The 18498-nt window shown below is 45.1% G+C and overlaps 1 protein-coding gene across 2 annotated transcripts in view; it reads right to left on the bottom strand.

Moving 5' to 3' along the window:
• Positions 1 to 266: 266 nt before the first annotated feature.
• Positions 267 to 18498, bottom strand: part of LOC147622712 (adenylyl-sulfate kinase 3-like) — an 89012-nt gene continuing 70780 nt past the window's right edge. For both annotated transcript variants that reach the window (XM_086822329.1, XM_086822328.1), the window contains exons 6-8: positions 1636 to 1720; positions 872 to 918; positions 267 to 732 (exon numbers count right to left, since the gene is read on the bottom strand). In XM_086822329.1, coding sequence (XP_086678455.1) covers positions 628 to 732; positions 872 to 918; positions 1636 to 1720 — 237 coding nt within the window. In that variant the 3' untranslated portion in view covers positions 267 to 627. The remainder of the gene's footprint in view (positions 733 to 871; positions 919 to 1635; positions 1721 to 18498) is intronic.

Raw genomic sequence — 18498 nt, forward strand, 5'->3', positions numbered from 1 at the left:
AGCAAGAGAAGAGGGGGAGGTGGAAGCAACGGCTGTGGCAAGGGCAGGCCAGAGAGGGGAGGGGCGAGTCTCGTACAACAGGAGTGCACCCGAGAGCTCCAGAGGCCAGATTCACTTTACCCACAGCTCGCCAACAAAATCAAAATGTTCGTGCTGCTGCAACCTCCTTGAGCTTTGACCCAACACATACATATTTTACCTATTTGCATCACATTACACAGCATACAGCATGACACATGATACTATTTATGACATGACTTGACATCTTTTGACCAACTGATTCTGTAGACATAACAAGGCCCATAACATGTAATCGCGAAAAATACTTCTCAGTAGGGGTTGGCATTGCAAGTTCCTTTGCCCCCATCAACACCATGGCCAGAAGACTGTTCCATCCTCTAAACAGTCCTATCGACATCTCTCTCACCGATGAGAACCTTCTTCAAGGCTGCATGAAGGATTCATGCATATCCAGTTTGACAAACCTTCCGTAATATTTATTGGATATGCCCAACTTATGAGTAACAAAAGGATCGAAAAATGTTTATGAAAGGCAAAAGGCTATGTGTGGTTCCATGCAAACATGGTTGGATAATGAAGTTCACATGCACTAATAGTGCAGGTAATTTAACGCGAAGGTCCCAAAAAGCACTTCTCTTCCAAGTAAGAGATCAATCGAGCTGCCATTTCTGCCGGTGAAGGGCATCTTCCCTCAATTGGCTCCATTACAACCTAAGGTTCCAAGGAATACACAAATCAATGTTTGCAAACTGGCTGCATTGTCATTATCCTTCAAAGCATAAACCAAAGTCATTTGCAAACAGTACATTATTTTCAAAGACTTGAAAAGGGTTTCAGCACTGCATCTTACCTCACAATTCAAGGGAGCTTCATAAGGATCGTCTACACCAGTGAAACCTGAAAAGCATCAAGGTGCAAAGGTGAGTGACAAGTTAACACGTGCATGCATGCCTGCGTGCATAGGCATACCATGTAAAACCACGTCCCTCATTGGATAGCCCAAGGCAGTAAAAATGATGGAGCTGTTTGACACTAGTCATGTAAAAAAGTCACTTTTGTGTGTTTTTTTTTAATGTTTCAAAGAAATTCCTACTAGGGAAACACTCAACACACAAGCTATTAGTTGAAATAACATAGTAATTGTCCAAAAAAAAACTTAGTCTTCCATGGTCATCGTTTAGGGAGTTTTGCAAAAAGAAAAAATCTAATTTTTGAATTTTAATTTTTAAGTACCTTGAATGATTTTTTAAGCACACAAAAAAAAATCTTCTATGTATATTTAGCCACCTTTTATCAATTAAAGGCATTCTTTTTTATACACATCTCCTTGAAGATAAGACTATTACAACATTTTTTAACTATTTTTAGAAGTTTTGAAAATTATAAATTTACTAGGTGTATGAACTTTTTTCAAAACTTTCACCATAGGTAGATGCATGCTAACCAAACATTCTCAAGAAGTTCCATGGACTTCTAAGTTGATTTGCCTTATCATTTTTTCAAAATTCATTAATCAACCTTAAGCCACTTTGTGGCTCAATTTTGGGACCAGTGTTAACATTGAAATTTTCTGTGCACATGGACTCAGGATGTATAAGGACATGAGTCGAATACCTCTTATTTTACCAGCTCGAGCAAGCTTGTATAGACCTTTTGGGTCTCTTTCTTCGCAGAGAGTTAGGGGGAAATTCATGTGAACCTGATAAAGCAGGAACAAAATTTCCAAAAATCAAGATTCACAAATGAATTGCTGACAGCGTAAAACAAGAAATTCCTTCATTTATAGATGGCTGTTTATAAGAGTGGAGGATACAAGAACCAGCAACAATGCATGAAGCCAACCTCTCCCACCAAAACACCTATGGTTTGTAGAATGCATTCTTAGAAGGTATTCGCTACACAGATTCTGAAACAGTGAAACATGGAGCTTAATCTCCATGGATGGATGTACAATAGAGTGGCACCAGATATCTTTGATAATGGTTCATACTTTGGTACAACAAATCCAAAAAGCCAATGCACGATTTTTCTCAGTCTGTTCAGCTTCATCTTATATGCATAGTTCAACCAGACCTCCATTAGGTGGCAAAAGGTTTTCAACACAGTATAAATTTTGAAGTTTCGAATCTTCACTGACCTAAAAGCATGGAGTAGTGTGATTAGAAACGTTTAGTTATGGTAAGTTCTGAGCATGTTAGATACGAGTACAAAAAGTACGCATAAGATAAGCCAAGGGTTTTGCAACTTTCCTCACCGAAAACCTCAAGGAGATAAATGTTGAGAACACAAAATTGTATGTTTTCCCTGGGCACTCTACACAGCACACTCTACATGCTGAAACAACTCCCACCATCACGATAAGCCCTTCATATACAATTTGTATGTTTTCTCTCAACAGGGCAAGAAGATAATCATTGTTCTTTATGTGGGAGACCTCATCTTGACGAGAAACCACAAGAACATCTCACAAACCCACCAGATGCTTGGCGAAGAGTTTGAGATGACATACCTTGGGCTCATGCACTTTCATTTGCAGATCAAAATCTTGCAACAGTCAGATAGCATCATCATATCTCATGGGAAGATATTGACGGCAATCAGCATGGTTGAAGAGGCAAGGTACCTTGTATCCCCAGAGACTACACAAGGCTCGTGAGGAGCCTAACCAACTCGTGCAACACAAAGTCAAGCATCAGATTTGCAATTGGTGTGTTAAGTAAGTTCTCAAACAAGCCTCGGGAGAACCATTGGAAGGTGCAGATGCACATGTTGAAATACGTTAAAGATGCATAGAAGTAGAAGTGTGGCATCACCTACACTTCAAGCAAAAAATCTTGACCAGATTTTGCAAATCTTTGTTGGAACTTGGGGTAGAGGGAATCCAAGCTCAGAGCTGTAAGGCAACAAGATAAATCAGGATACAGTTTCACTTGCCACACTTGTGGAGGACAACATGGAATCAAACTGCTGATTAGGGTTTCTTTATTATGCAAAAGATTTGAGATCTAGATGGATCTAATACCAAATGAAGAAAAAACAGCAGAATTGCGGACACACCTCATAGAAAGGCCAACTTGCAGGCATTCCAAGGTCCCATACAGACAGCATGCACCCTCTGTCAGGAACCAACTGCCTGGGGCAGCCATGTGGGCACAGCCAGGGCCAGACAGTCTGGGCAATGTCGCAGCACCTGTGGGCAGTCAGCAGGTTTGAACAGGCAGCAGGCAATTCAGACAAGTGTGGCCACCCAATTGCAGGTCAGATGGCTTTTTTTTGAGGGCTGACCTGCCAACCAGCAGCCGGGGGGGGGGGGGGGGGGGGGGTGGGGGGGGGTTGCGCGCTATTTAAGGGGCTCCCCCCCCTTTCTTCACAACCCCTGCCTTCAGTCTTCTCCAAAGTTTCTTCAGCTCAGTTCAGCCATCAGGTCTGCGTTTCATCATCCCATCAGCATTCAGCATCTGTTCCCAAAGCCTCCCTTCAGTGTTTCCTTCCAGGAGACAAGGGAAAGAGTGGACAGCACTTCATCCCGCATATTCAGCATATAGGCAGCATATTCAGCAATACAGATCCATTTGGATCTCATTGTAACATCATTCATTCATCTAATATAGCTGCATTGCATTGACACATATCTGTCTGTCTCTTAAACATCATTAAGTGCAGTTTAGTCAGACTAAGGTTGTGTTTACGACGGTCATAAGCTCTCACATGTCACATTGGTATCAGAGCGATACAGGGTAACCAGCCTTAGAGCATGTTCAGCTCATCAGTCATTCAGTCAGACATCATGTTAATCGCTTCCGCACAATTAAACCCAGTTCTTAAAATTTTGCAAGCCACCCTTAGGGATTTTCCCTTAGGTCTGCATCAGTAACCCATCCATCTACATTCTTGCACAGCATATAGGGTTGCACATGGCTTGCATAACAGACATCCTAGCAGTCAGTCTTGCATACATGTTGCCCATGAACTCTCTGGGAAGAAGGACATCCATCATCAAAGGAGGACATAAGTTTTGGGCTTCAACTGGCAACAGTAGGGGGTTTCTCTTCCACAGAAGACGGAAGTTTGCTCCAACATCGCCTCAGGAGGTTCAGAGCTTCAGGTACGACGGAGATGGTAGGTGAAAGGTTTCCAGAGGCAGGTCAGGGGTGACTCAGGTATTTGCCATTCAGTTCCCAAAGTACATGGAGTCTTAGCTCAAAGGATTTCACTCCTGCAGACGGCCTCAGTCCCAGCAGAAGACAGAAGGGGGCAGTGGTTCGGAGGAGAAGGATCACAGAGGAGTCGAAGGTTGCCAGGTATCCACCCAGCAACAGTTTAGCAGCGGGGAATGTCACGTGCACACCAGTCAGGTGTACAGTGACATGGCATCATTAGCATCATCAGGTTTATCAGGTATTTTACAGGTCTTTTATAGGCATTTTTCAGGCACTTTTGGGGCAGCCGACAAGCATTTAATGCAGTCGTGGGCATCTGAGTACTGGCCAACTGCAGCCCATCTGGCCGACCAGCAGCTCTCACACGTATATATAAAGGCGCCTCCCCATTCAGCCATAGAGGCTCATCAGTGAAGCGCATTCTCATCTGGATCATCAGCGTTTCAGCCCCTCATCTCAGCAGATAGATTAACGCATCATCCTCAGCATTCGTAATCAGCAAACGCATCTCCATCAGCATCATCTTCAGCAAACGCAGCATCATTCAGCTCAGTTCAGCCATCAGGTCTGCGTTTCATCATCCCATCAGCATTCAGCATCTGTTCCCAAAGCCTCCCTTCAGTGTTTCCTTCCAGGAGACAAGGGAAAGAGTGGACAGCAGTTCATCCCGCATATTCAGCATATAGGCAGCATATTCAGCAGTACAGATCCATTTGGATCTCATTGTAACATCATTCATTCATCTAATATAGCTGCATTGCATCAACACATATCTGTCTGTCTCTTAAACATCATTAAGTGCAGTTTAGTCAGACTAAGGTTGTGTTTACGACGGTCATAAGCTCTCACATGTCACAAACACAATCCACTCAAACCCTGAGCCAAAGCAATGGCTTTCACAAAATTGGGGGGTTGAAGCCATGCACATAGAATTTGATCTCCAGGTGCGATAAAAGTTTCTCTCTAACTCCTCTCTAAAATCTTCTCTCGCTATTTAAGCCCCCCTCCCCCCCCCCCCCCCCCCCCCCCTTTCTTCACAACCCCTACCTTCAGTCTTCTCCAAAGTTTCTGAGTGATCTACAGCAAAAAAGCAGCCCCATTTTGCAGCGACAGCCAAAAATCAAGAGACACATGAGTTCTAGTCTTGGGCTGTTCCTGAGAGGCTAGAGCTTTATCGGTGAATTTCATTAGTTCTTGTTTGATACATTTGGCAGGCTTGTATCCTGGTTCTACTTGGCACAAAGGAACTATCCTGTCTATCGCACCTCCTAAAACTACGGGATATTTGAAGTAGCCCACCTTATGAATTTGAAGCACGTGTTCTTGGAGAAAAAAAGCCCTACCTTATTTAGGAATTGTTACTCTGGTCCTACTATAGTGCTCATTTTGAAGAGGTTCTTGCCAGTCGTCTTGAACACAATCCACTCAAACCCTAAGCCAAAGCAATGGCTTTCAAAAAATTGGGGGGTTGAAGCCATGCACATAGAATTTGATCTCCAGGTGCCATAAAAGTTTCTCCAACTCCTCTCTAAAAGCTTCTCTCGCTATTTAAGGGGCTCCCCAACCCACCCCCCCCCCCCCTTCTTTACAACCCCTGCCTTCAGTCTTCTCCAAAGTTTCTGAGCGATCTACAGCAAAAAAGCAGCCCCAATTTGCAGCGACAGCCAACAATCAAGAGAGACATGAGTTCTAGTCTTGGGCTGTTCCTGAGAGGCTACAGCTTTACGGTGAATTTCATTAGTTCTTGTTTGATCCATTTGGCAGGCTTCTATCCTGGTTCTGCTTGGCACAAAGGAACTATCCTGTCTATTGCACCTCCTAAAACTACGGGATATTTGAAGTAGCCCACCTTATGAATTTGAAGCACGTGTTCTTGGAGAAAAAAAAGCCTCCCTTATTTAGGAATTGTTACTCTGGTCCTGCTATAGTGCTCATTTTGAAGAGGTTCTTGCCAGTCGTCTTGAACACAATCCACTCAAACCCTGAGCCAAAGCAATGGCTTTCACAAAATTGGGGGATTGAAGCCATGCACATAGAATTTGATCTCCAGGTGCGATAAAAGCTTCTCTCTAACTCCTCTGTGACTTCTATTGCTCACAATGCGCAAACTTCTTTGGACCATCCCTCTCATCAATGAACTTGTACTTAATTCTTCAGTTTCTCCAGAACAAGGGTTAGAGAAAAAATTTCTGCACTTTCCACACGGCGCAAATACCTCCCAGCTCCAGCCAATTCATTGTCTTCTCCCATGTGTTCCATTTCAAACTAGACAACCACCAATGTAGGAACTCTGGAGGACACATTTCAACTGATTAGAATGTTCGCAAACTGAATCATTCAGGCTGCAAACGAGGGAACTGGAAAACAAAATACAAGAGATTCACGCGATTACTGGAAAATGCGAGGCAGAGTGGAAAGGTAAAGGCTGAGAAAACAAAACATATAGCTCGCTGTGCTCTCTGTGCCTTCCAGGCTGAGCTCCTACAAAACATAGCATCCTACTGCAAACTGGAGGCACTAGAGGTCTTCTACTATATTGCCGAGTTTCAGGCAGCGTCAAGTTTGATTATGGGGGCTGTACTGCTGAAGCCCACAGAGATGTAACAGACAGTGGAGAGCCATTTTTGGAGCAGACCCTGTAACATGAAACTGGCTATATCGTGTAACACAAAGCAAGACCTTCTTAATACCTTTATGGCATGAAGCAATCCACTTTAATGTTTTATACATGGGGTAGAGCTGAAGAGAGAGAGAGAGAGAGAGAGAGAGAGAGAGAGAGAGAGAGAGAGAGCAGAGAAGACACTAGATTGGGTCCCAATATACCCACTAAATGGCCCCCTCCTGCAAGCAGTGCAAGCAGGAGTATTTTCTTTATTACTTTGGAGAACTGTTACAATGCAGAGAACTTACTGAGAATTGACTAACAGAGACTACCAAACGCAAGGACGTTGTAGACCGGATGTGTGCTGAACCATCAAGCGGTTTGAAGCCACTTCGGATAGCCTTATGCGCACCTAGATCTGCTGAGGGAGATGCACTATTGGAAGCTAACTGCTGAAGCACACTTCGGGCTGCCCATGGGCTGAAGCACTAGGTACTTGGCTGATAATTATGCATGCAAAAGACCGAGGTCATTAGGCACACATATCTGCACTGTTTCTAGGGCTGAAAGAATTATTTATGAGATAGATTATGCAATGGTCTAGGGACCGCTTATATACCCTCTCAGGCTGCTATCGGTGGCTGTAACTGCTGTCAGCCTGCTTCAAAAGCCCACGACCTGAATAAATAAGCATTAAATGCTAGCGCTCATCTCTTGTGAGAGTCCTGGCTGCTGGCCGACTGCTGTTACTGTCACATGCGGAAGCTCTCGGAGTCTTCTTTCAGCCCTAAACACCTTTCCTAGAACAACTTGATGCAAAACGCAAGTGATAGAGAGAGAGAGAGAGAGAGAGAGAGAGAGAGAGAGAGAGAGAGAAGTACATTCATATAGTACAAAAAGGATGTGCAACGTGGGTAGCCTTTGGCTGCCCTTGAAAAGGTGGAAAAACTCCTATCTAGTCCTAGTCTATGACCACATTCCCAAGAGGAATGAGATCCTCACAATGAGCTAAGCGCCTGCCTTAAATAGGCCTTGGGAGCACGGGTGGACTGGCCGACCTGCTGCCGGCCAGGTCCCTGGACCCATACATCCACTTTGTTGCAGCGAACACAGGAACAAACCCCTAAACTACTGGCCAACAGCCTCCTGGTCCTTCCACCACATCTTCCCTGCCAATAAAGCTGCAGAGCTCCTAATTCTAGTCCTGAATTCTGTTCTTTACATGATTCCCTTCAAGGATTAGTCCTGGGAATAAGCATGCACATGTCTTGCACATGACATTCCCTCAAGATTCCAACTTCTGACCCTGGATGACTGTGTCATCATCCCCTTGTCTCCTCATGGATTCCCAAAACCTATCATCCTTCCCTTCCTGGCAACCTTTTCACTGAAAACCCTGCCTGGTCTCCAACTCCACTCCAAATCTGATGAAGATCTATGCATCTGTTCCACCTTGTCCCCTATCCTTGCATGCCCTATCCCTGAACACTTTCTTTGCTCTTCTTATCCTGAGTATTGAGTCTGGCACTCTCACTCCACCCCTTGGTGGATCATCCTCCTTGGAACCATTTTCTTGAAAGAGAGAAGAGAGAGAGATAGCAAGTTTCAGTGTATTCATAGTGTACAAAAAGGAAGTACAATTTGGCTAGCCTTTGGCTGCCCTTGAAAAGGTGGAAAAACTGCTACCTAGTCCTAGTCTTATGAGATCCCCACAATGAGCTATGTGCTGCCACCCTTACATAAGCCTTGGGAGCATGGGTGGATTGGCCGACCTGCTATCGGCCAAGTCCCTGGACCCATAAATGCACTTTGCTGCAACCGACACAAGAACAAACTCCTGAACTGTTGGCCGACAACCTCCTAGTCCTTCCACCACATCTTCCCTGCCAATAAAACTGCAAAGCTCCTAATTATAGTCTTGAATTCTGTTCTTTATCTGTTGCCCTTCAAGGATTAGTCCTAGGAATGAGCATGCACATGTATTGCACATGATAGTTACATCACCCGACTAGCTACCCATCATTAGATAGGCTCTCCAAAGGCCTTGTATGCCTATGAGGTACGGCCTATGGTGCCCACAAGCCCAAGGTCCATAGGCTGGCCCTTCCAGGGCTGACCTAGAATCTTAATACCTCTGTATGTTGTTATCTACTTTGGGTATGCTCCTAAAGGACTGACTTCTCATGCCCTAGATGACCTAAATGCTTGTTCTCCAAGTGGATTAAGGGACTGACCCTGACACCTAAGGCAGGGAGATTGACCTACGTAGCTCGTTGGAGTGGGCTCACAATGGGATCACAGCGTACGACAAATATTCCTAAAAAGGTACTAAATTTCTGTATAAATATAGCACTGTTGATGAGCCAGTGTGCTACACCGCACCTCAGTGCATGGTGCATGTGACATTCCCTCCTTATCTTAGAGGTAGTTGCATGGCCTCCAAGTAGTCTACCAACAACTAGGAGTACTCTTGGAAGAAATCCTCGTCCAACCAAACGGCTTCGTGAGTGCCTCGGTCCTTGAACTTTCTGTAGAACTATCTAATTCTTCAATCGGAACCATGCTTCCACTTATGGATGAGAATCTGCTTGGGCTCCATGACTTCTCATTCGTCGACCACTTCAGGTTGTTGCTCATTCGGAACCTCTTGTAAGGATGGTCCAACATACGGCTTTAACCATGAGACGTGGAAGACATCATACATAATCCAACTATCTGGCAATTTCAACATCATGGAGATATCACTGAGCTTCTTTACAATAGGGAACGGGACGAAACTTCGGAAAGAGAGCTTGGGACAATGCTTGCCCACTTGCTTTAGCCGTTGCTTCATGATACGGAGAAATACCCAATCTCCCTTCTTGTAGTTGACATCTCTGTGAGATTTGTTGGCTTGCTTGGTGTATGCTTCATGTGCTTTGGTTAAGCGCTCCTTCATTGACTCAATGATCTCTGAGAATGTCTCTGTGGTCTTGCTGGCCTCCAAGGATGGTGACACCATCCTTATAAGGACGAGAAACGGCGACCAAAGTCTTTAAACTTCTTCTTTTGAGGTGGATCCCGGTTATCATTCTTCGTCTTGCCCTCCATCCAAGGCATGTACAAGGCCTCGGCTTGCAAAGCTTTGTCTTGGGCTTCTTCCAAAGATTTCGGACCAGACATATACACTATTTGCATAAGCTTAGGTTGAATTCCGTTCACAAACTTACGCATTTCCATTAGCGGTGGAATAGGGTTATAGGAGGTAAACTTCAAGGAAGCAACTGAAAAGTTGTAAAGATAAGTTGCCACATTCTCACCACCTTTCTGCTTTACCTCATCCCACTCTTTTTGCACATCTGCTTCAAAGTTTGCGGGTAGAAACTTCTTGTTGAACATAACCTTGAAGTTAGTCCATGATTTTGGGCTCGATTCCTTCTGGTACCACCTTAAGCCACCAGTTCAAGGCGGCATCCTTCAAATGCATGCGAAGCTTTGACTTTTTGAAGAAGTCCTCTCCTCCAAAAGCGGCATCGAATTGCTTAATAAAAGATAAGGATTTTTGTGTATTCCGCTTTCCATAGAAAGCATCAAACTCGACTTGAAGTCCATTTTGCCAGTCATTGTAGGCTCCTTTGCCTTCCTTTCCCTTACTACTCTTGAAGATGCTGCATCCGAGAGAGCAGGCCTCCAAATAGCCTGCTTGTCTCCTCCACGGGGAGCAAATCTAGTGGCTCTAGATCCTTCTGCAATGGTAACTCCTTTGGCACGAAGATAGACTTTAGCAGCTTCAACTCCTTCGGCTTCCGTGGCTCCATCCTTAATGAAGTCTTCAAATGTTTGAGCCCTTCTTTTGTCATGTTCCCTCTTGGCTCTCCAAGCAAGGAATTTCTCATCTCGGAGCAAACACTTGAATTGCTAAACATCATGGTACTCTTCTGATGACATGGCCACAGTCTCATGAGTAATGGATCAACGACCCCAGTTCCCGTCCTGAAGTCCTGGATCAGCTTCATAGCTGTTCCCTTCATTAGGCTCTTGGTTGCCCTTTACTCTCGACATGGCTTTGTCACCCCAAGAAAGATTCCTGGAGAGAAATCTTGCTCTGATACCATTGTAAGCCCAACAGAGCATGCCATGACAGATTCCACCACGTATCCAAGAGAGAAATATAGAGAGAGAAGATAGAGAGAGGGAGACGGAGAAGGGTTTAGGGAACTTTGCACAGGACACACACACACACACACTGAGCGGGGAACAGGCCTGCCCCCTTTCAAAAATTTATTCAAGAACAATCCACGGACTTGCAAGCCAAGATCAATACATCAAAGCAAACAAATATGCCGATGTAGAAACCCAAGTCGAAGTCGATGTCGAGACACGAGATCCTAATGCTGAGCACACTACGGGGATGACCCACAAGAATCTCTCACCAGGCTAGTACCAAATTCAAATCCAAGTCCAAGTCCAATTCCAAGGAATCCCCAAGCTTGTAAGCAAGGTACACCAGAGATTCATGTAGATGATGAAGTATTTGATGTTCAATAGTAGGTTCAGGGCCCGGAGTAGAAGCAATCCACAAAGAGACCGTACAGGAGAGTATGGATAGAACCAAGTTCATGTGGATACACAGCAGAATCAGCCGGTGCACAAACAACAGGTGGCGGTGCTGGCAGCGGTGGCGGCGCTAGTTGGCGACAACCACCAGCAGGCAGCTCCAATTGACGACGGCGGCAGCACACAGGTAGGTGGCGGCAGCACACAGGCGTTGGTGGCGATGGCCAACAGGTAGCACAGGTGAACACCACGCGGTGCATAGGTGTTTCAGGCGGCGCAGCTCGTACAGGTAGCGGTGGCCAGTACGAACAAATCAAAAAGTGGCACTAGCTGGCGCAAGTAGTACGGACAGGTGGCAGCAGTACGAATAGATCAAAAAGCGGCACTGGCTGGCACAGATGTACGGTAGCCAGGCACGCAAACAGGTGGCAGATGGCGGCGCTATCCAATAGCATGCAGCAACAGGGTGGCGATGGAGATTCAGGCGGCCAAATGGCAAGCGGCAGGTGGCCGAACAACAGCTAGCGGCAGTCACAATAATCTCCACGCCTTGGTTGATGAAAACGATGATGATCTCCATGCCATGTCGATGATGAAGAACTTCACGCCTCAACGATGAAGCTCAAGAGAGGCCCATGCTAGTTTTATACTTCGGGAAGCCCTGCTTTTTTGCCAGAAAGCTTATCCATGCTTTTGCTTTGCCTTTTTTTACTTTGATTTTGCTCTTTTTACTTTTTACAATAAATTATTACTCAAATAAGGTCATCTTTTCCAAAGTTCTTTGTGCTTTGCTTTTCCGGCTTTAGGGCCTTGCTATTTGGCCCTAGAGCTGCTTTTTGAAAAAGCAACTTTTTGCTTTTTGGTCCTGCTCAGTCCCCTCTTACCACCAGTGGTGCTCCTGGCTCATGGTCAACTCAATTTGACTTTTTGTTTTCTCTGCTTTTTTGGTGCTTTTCATGTGCAAACCTTTTGGTCCCTTCTCCCATGCCTTCTTCCATCTGTCCAATGTCCAGGCAAGGGTTCCATCATGTCAATAGAGTGCTAGGAAGGCCAAATAGTTACATCTCTCGTCATTGTGATTGATGAAGAGAGGAGCGGCTTGAGAGAGAGAAGTAGAGAGAGGGGGAGGAGGGTGGAACTTATGTTTGGGCAATGGATTATGGAACCTTGAAGATAGAGGAATAAAGGATAGAGAGGGAGGCAAAGAGAAAGAAAGATATATTAAGCATCTACTAAAGACCCAATGGGCCTACGAGACCAAAGTGATACAATAATGTCCATGGCATATCTCATCATGGAATGGAAAATAAAACAGAAAGAAAACATAAACATAGCTATCTCACTGGGGTGATACAAAACTGTCCATGGAAACTCATCATGGAATACTAAGAACATAGAAACATGAGAGTAACATCAGCTCCGAGTAGATGGTATACCACTCTCCAAAATATCAAGCATGGGGCAAATGAGTATGGCCGAGAGGTCTCCCTCGGCTATGTCACGTGGAAAGGTAGCTCGATGGTGGTGGAGCATGTCTTAGATCTGGAGCTGATGAGGTGATCGTGGCCGACAGCTGGGGAGCCGGGGGCGTCAGGCACGCTGGAGTGCGGAGGCTCAGTTCGAGGTAGCTCCTCTCGGGAGAGGTAGGTCCGGAGCAACTCATGGAGGGTCCACAAGATCCACTATATCGGTGTCCTCCACCTCCTGGGTATAGAAGAAACTGATGATGGTTGGCTGGCGAGGGAGAGGGTGGGGTGGCTGGGACTGAAGCTCTCTCAAGAAGGTGCCCCTGTGTCTGCAGAGCCGAAGCAAGAAGGGGCCTAGGCAACGCTGGTCCTGGAAGTCAATGATCCGGAAGAGAGAGAGAGAGAGAGAGAGAGAGAGAGAGAGAGAGAGAGAGAGTTGTATCAACGTCTTCAAAAGGCCAAAATGACCTATGAGACCAAAAGGTTACATCATATCCATGAGGTACATCATCCTGGGTACAAAGGTGAGAGAGAGAGAGAGAGAGAGAGAGAGAGAGAGAGAGAGAGAGAGCTTCAAAGGTGAGAGGTTGAGAGCTTCAAAGCTTGAGAGCTTTAGAGAGATCATAGATGGAGGACTTGAGAGAGAGAGAGAGAGAGAGAGAAAGGAAGAAAGAAAGAAAGATATATTAAAGGAAGAAAGAAAGAAAGATATATTAAGCGTCTACTAAAGACCCAATGGGCCTATGAGACCAAAGTGATACAATAATGTCCAAGGCATATCTCATCATGGAATGGAAAATAAAATAGAAAGAAAACATAAACATAGCTATCTCACTGGGGTGATACAAAACTGTCCATGGAAACTCATCATGGAATACTAAGAACATAAAAACATGGGAGCAACATCAGCTCCGAGTAGATGGTATACCACTCTCCAAAATATCAAGCATGGGGCTGATGAGTATGGCCGAGAGGCTAGAGAGCTTGGAGGTTTGAAGCTCGAGAGCTTAGAGTTAGAGCTTGAAGGCTTCAGAGCTTGAGGTTTGAAGCTCGAGAGCTTAGAGTTAGAGCTTGAAGGCTTCAGAGCTTGAGGCTTGACGGCTTGAGAAAGATCTTGAAGTCAAGCCTTATATAGGTATTAGGCTATGGCATATGGCATATCACAAGGCCCAAAACATGCAAAACGGGCAAAAAAACGCTCGAAAACATTCACAACACCGTCGAAAATGGCTACTTCTCAAAACTACGCAGCAAAGGCGGCAACAGTCGGAAACAGGACCGAGGTATCATACGGTACGGTATCGATACATGAAGGAGCATAGTATTAAGTAAAGGGGGCTTTAGAAACATTCACTGCAATGGTCCCACACGTGCAGGAGAAAACAAACAGCTATGGACGTCTTTAACAAAAATGAATTCCCCTTTATATTCAATGAATCATGCTAGCGCAAGTGGAAAGAATGTGTGTCTTTTATGATGAGATTGTTTACTGGGACCATGTTGGGGGATTGACTAGTCTCCGATTGGAAGTTGGCGGTATGATCATCTTGACTGAGACAGCGGTCACGCTAGATGAAATTTTGCTCAAACCTGGCCATGACTAGGCATGATTGTGGGCCGTCCTCATGGTAGATTTATGAAACCATAAAGTGATGGCCATTGGCCACCACCTCTCCACCAACCCAAGGACAACATTTTGTGAAGCATGATGCGTAAGTTAGGGGGTTGTGAGTTGTGACTCGTGAGGAAGGGTAATCTCACCTCACTGATAGGATTCTATGGCAAGGCATCAAGGACCATGGCCTCTACAAACTCACGGCTCTTTAATCTCACACACCTACCCACACATGCGATCTTTGGCATGCTAGATTTGGACATCTTCATTTGGAGGCCTTGCGGAAGGCTTTTCGGGAGCAACTGGTGGATGGATTGCGGCTTGCCAGATGTTGGCATACATGAGGGCCCTTGTCACTCGTGTCTCAAAGGGAGACAACATCGGGAGACCTTTCCAAAGAAGGCTACACGGCGAGCTACAGCACCTCATGAGTTGGTTCATGCAGATTTATACGGCTTGATGCGCACTCCGTCTCTTGGTTCTGCCAATTATGGTGACAAGGGGAAGCTGGACGCTAAGTCCAAGCATCATATTTTGGTTGGTTACGACTCAGAATCCAAAGGTTATCGGCTCTACAATCTTGCAACCTCGAAGATCATCGTTAGCAGAGATGTGGTGGTTGATGAGACTTCATCTTCCATTGCAGAGGAGGCTCCTTCATCTTCACGGGCTGATTTGACTCAACCTCTCCTTGGTTCCTCACTGGATCCTCATATTCCTCTTCCTTGACTTGACCCGGCACGTCCTCGAGCACCTCCGGTGGAGGAATCATCCGACATTGATCAGCACGAGGAGATTTCGGTGGATGCTCCACAATAGGCTACATCTCAGGAGCAGGGTTCGATTTTTGAGGAGGGGTCTCGTATTCCCAATTGGTTGTAACAGACATTGCGGGACTCCGAGGTATCACGGTTGCGTTCACCTCCACCAAGGGGTCCCCGTCGATCTAAGTGATTGCATACCACCACATCATCTCAAGAGAACCTATGCGTCAATTACGCACTAATGTCACGCATCCAGGACTTTGAACCTACTCATATTGGGAAGGCGCTTTCCAAACTGACTTGGAAGCAGGCTATGGAAGCGAATTTTGTCTCTATTGAGCAGAATCAAACTTGGGAGCTGGTTCCTAGACCGGCAAAGCGAAAGGTGATTGATGTCAAGTGGGTCTCTAAGACCAAGTACAAATCAAATGGGACTCTGAATAAGCACAAGGCCAGGCTTGTGGCCAAGGGCTATTCTCGGAAAGTTGGCATGGATTTTGATGATACCTTTGCACCATTTGCTCGGATGACGACCATACGGACAATTCTTGCTCTTGCTGCACACTCTCATTGGCCCATCTTTCAAATGGATGTCAACTCAGCATTCCTCAACGGGGAGCTAAAGGAGGAAGTTTGTGTGGAACAAACCCCAAGATTTCAAGCCGAAAGTATGGTCTACAAGCTGAAAAAGGCCTTATATAGTTTGAAACAAGCCCCCAGGGCTTGGTATGAGAAGATTGATGCTTTCTTTCAACAAAAGGGTTTCAGCGATCAACTGATCCAAATCTCTACATCTATCGCGAGAAAGGGTTGTATACTCTTATCATTCTCTATGTGGACAACTTGATCATACCAAGCGGTCGGCGACTAATCCAAATCTCTACATCTATCCTGAGAAAGGGTTGTATACTCTTATCATTCTCTATGTGGACAACTTGATATAACACGCGGCCATGCAGCACACATTGCTTCACACAAAGATTGCCCTCAGTAAGGAATTTGAGATGACAAATCTTCAATTGCTTCACTTCTTTCTTGGATTGGAGATTTTTCAACACTCAAATGGCATATTCATTTCTCAGCACCTGTATGCTACAGAGCTGCTAGAGGCTTCACGATGGCTTCTACTTGTATTGGTCAACTATTCATATGGCCCTGTGTGCTTTCAGATCACTGAGCGTGTCGTTTACCTCTTCAAACAGGAGATTATACACCGGGCTCTTGGATCAAGAAGACCTCTCGAACCTAGCTTCCTCCACTACCATCACCAATACTATCAGGAATGCCACTAATAATAGCTCAGCGAACAAAACAACCAGTTCAGTTTGGCTTGGTGGCTCTTCTTCTTCTTCTCACTATTGACTCAACGCAAAATGAAAAAAAGAATTCTTTGTATCCTTTGTAATAATTATACTTTCTTCTATGTTTTTTATATTTTCCTTTGAATTTAGATAAGCAAGAAAATCCATTCATTTGGATAGATTCGTGCATAAGAGCTGGCTACTAGTGAGTGGCCAGGCAAGAACATGGATAGTGCACACTTCCACCTATATGACCCGATTGGGTGCCTATGGCCAGAACTCGAGCATACCAGGGTTAAGCTCGCACACAAAAAGGATTGATGCCTGGGAGTGTGGGCTAGATCCGCCAGAACAAACAGTTACAATCGATAAGATGGCATGACCAATTAAAGTCTATGTTAGAGTGATTGCTTGATTTTCATTTTACATGAGTTAGATGATGGGGAGAAAACCAGAATTAGGGTTTAGAGTTCATTCATGGGAGACATACACAGAGAAGCAAGGGAGAGAGAGAGAGAGAGAGTTGTGGGGATAAGTCAACTCACCAAGTGAGTGTGTGACTCCCCTATCACACATGTATATTGCACTAGTACACATAGTGCACTTAGTACATTAAAAGTACTAAGTGTACTATGTACTATAACTTATGGGCTTGTACACACTATAAGGGTGGGCATAACGCCTTTACCCCAACAACCTCCCACTTAAAGGCAAAGTGCCCTTAAGTAAAGGAAAAGAAAAAATCAGCATGTACATGATAATATACAAGGCCATATCAAGGCTGAAAATGGCCTCATCCAATGCCCATCAAGTGTCTGCAATGAGCAAACCGCTCCGGAGGCAAACTCTTTGTCAACAGATCAGCCGGGTTGTCATCCGTATGAATCTTAACAAGCTGAATTTGCTTGTTCTCTATCACCTCTCTGATGAAGTGATACTTCACATCCACATGCTTCGTCTTTGCATGAAAGACAGGGTTCTTTGCCAATTGGATGGCACTCTGACTGTCACAATGCAACAATGGAATATCCCCTGTATAGCCCAAATCAACCACTAACCGAGATAGCCATAATGCTTCCTTGCAAGCCTCTGTGGCTGCAATATACTCGGCCTCTGTAGTAGATAAGGCTGTGCACTTCTGCATCCTGGATATCCATGACACAGCACCTCCTGTGAATGTAAATACATAACCGGTAGTAGACTTCCGGTTATCTGGATGACCGGCATAATCCGAATCCGTGTAACCATGCGCTAATGCATCCTGTTTGCCAAAGCAAATGCACAAATCCTGTGTGCCCTTCAGGTATCTCATGACACCTTTCACTGCTTCCCAATGCTTCTTGCCAGGGTTGGCCATGTATCTAGAAACCACTCCCACTGCAAATGCAATGTCCGGCCTAGTAGCAACCATGGCATACATGAGACTGCCACAAGCTGAAGCATACGGAATTTTGGCCATATCAGCCCTGTCTGTATCTGACTGTGGGCTGTCCATAGCACTGAGTTTCACATATGGAGGCAAAGGAGTACTAGCTTTCTTCCCCCCATCCATATTGAACCTCTGCAAAACTTTGCCAATGTATTCCTTCTGAGACAAATACAACACATGCTGATTTCTGTCCCGAAGTATCCGCATACCCAAGATGTGATTTGCATCACCCAAATCCTTCATATCAAAGGTTTGATGCAGCCTCTGCTTCAAGGCATCCATCTCTTTACGAGATTTCCCGGCAATCAACATATCATCAACATACAAAATGAGAATCAATAGACTGCCATCCAAAGCTTTCTTGGTGTACAAGCAGCGATCTATGTCACTTCTCCTGAATTTCTGAGATTTCATGAATGTATCAAATTTATGATACCATTCTCTTGGTGCCTGTTTGAGCCCATAAAGACTCCTTTTCAGCTTGCATACAAGCTTCTCCTTTCCACTCACTGCATAACCCTCTGGCTGCTGCATATATATCTCCTCATGGAGATCACCGTGAAGAAAAGCAGTCTTCACATCCATCTGAATCAAGTCCAGATCA

The sequence above is a fragment of the Cibotium barometz genome, chromosome 28 (assembly GCF_041138505.1).
Source record: "Cibotium barometz isolate CiBa-2024 chromosome 28, ASM4113850v1, whole genome shotgun sequence".
Taxonomy (NCBI): Eukaryota; Viridiplantae; Streptophyta; class Polypodiopsida; order Cyatheales; family Cibotiaceae; genus Cibotium; species Cibotium barometz.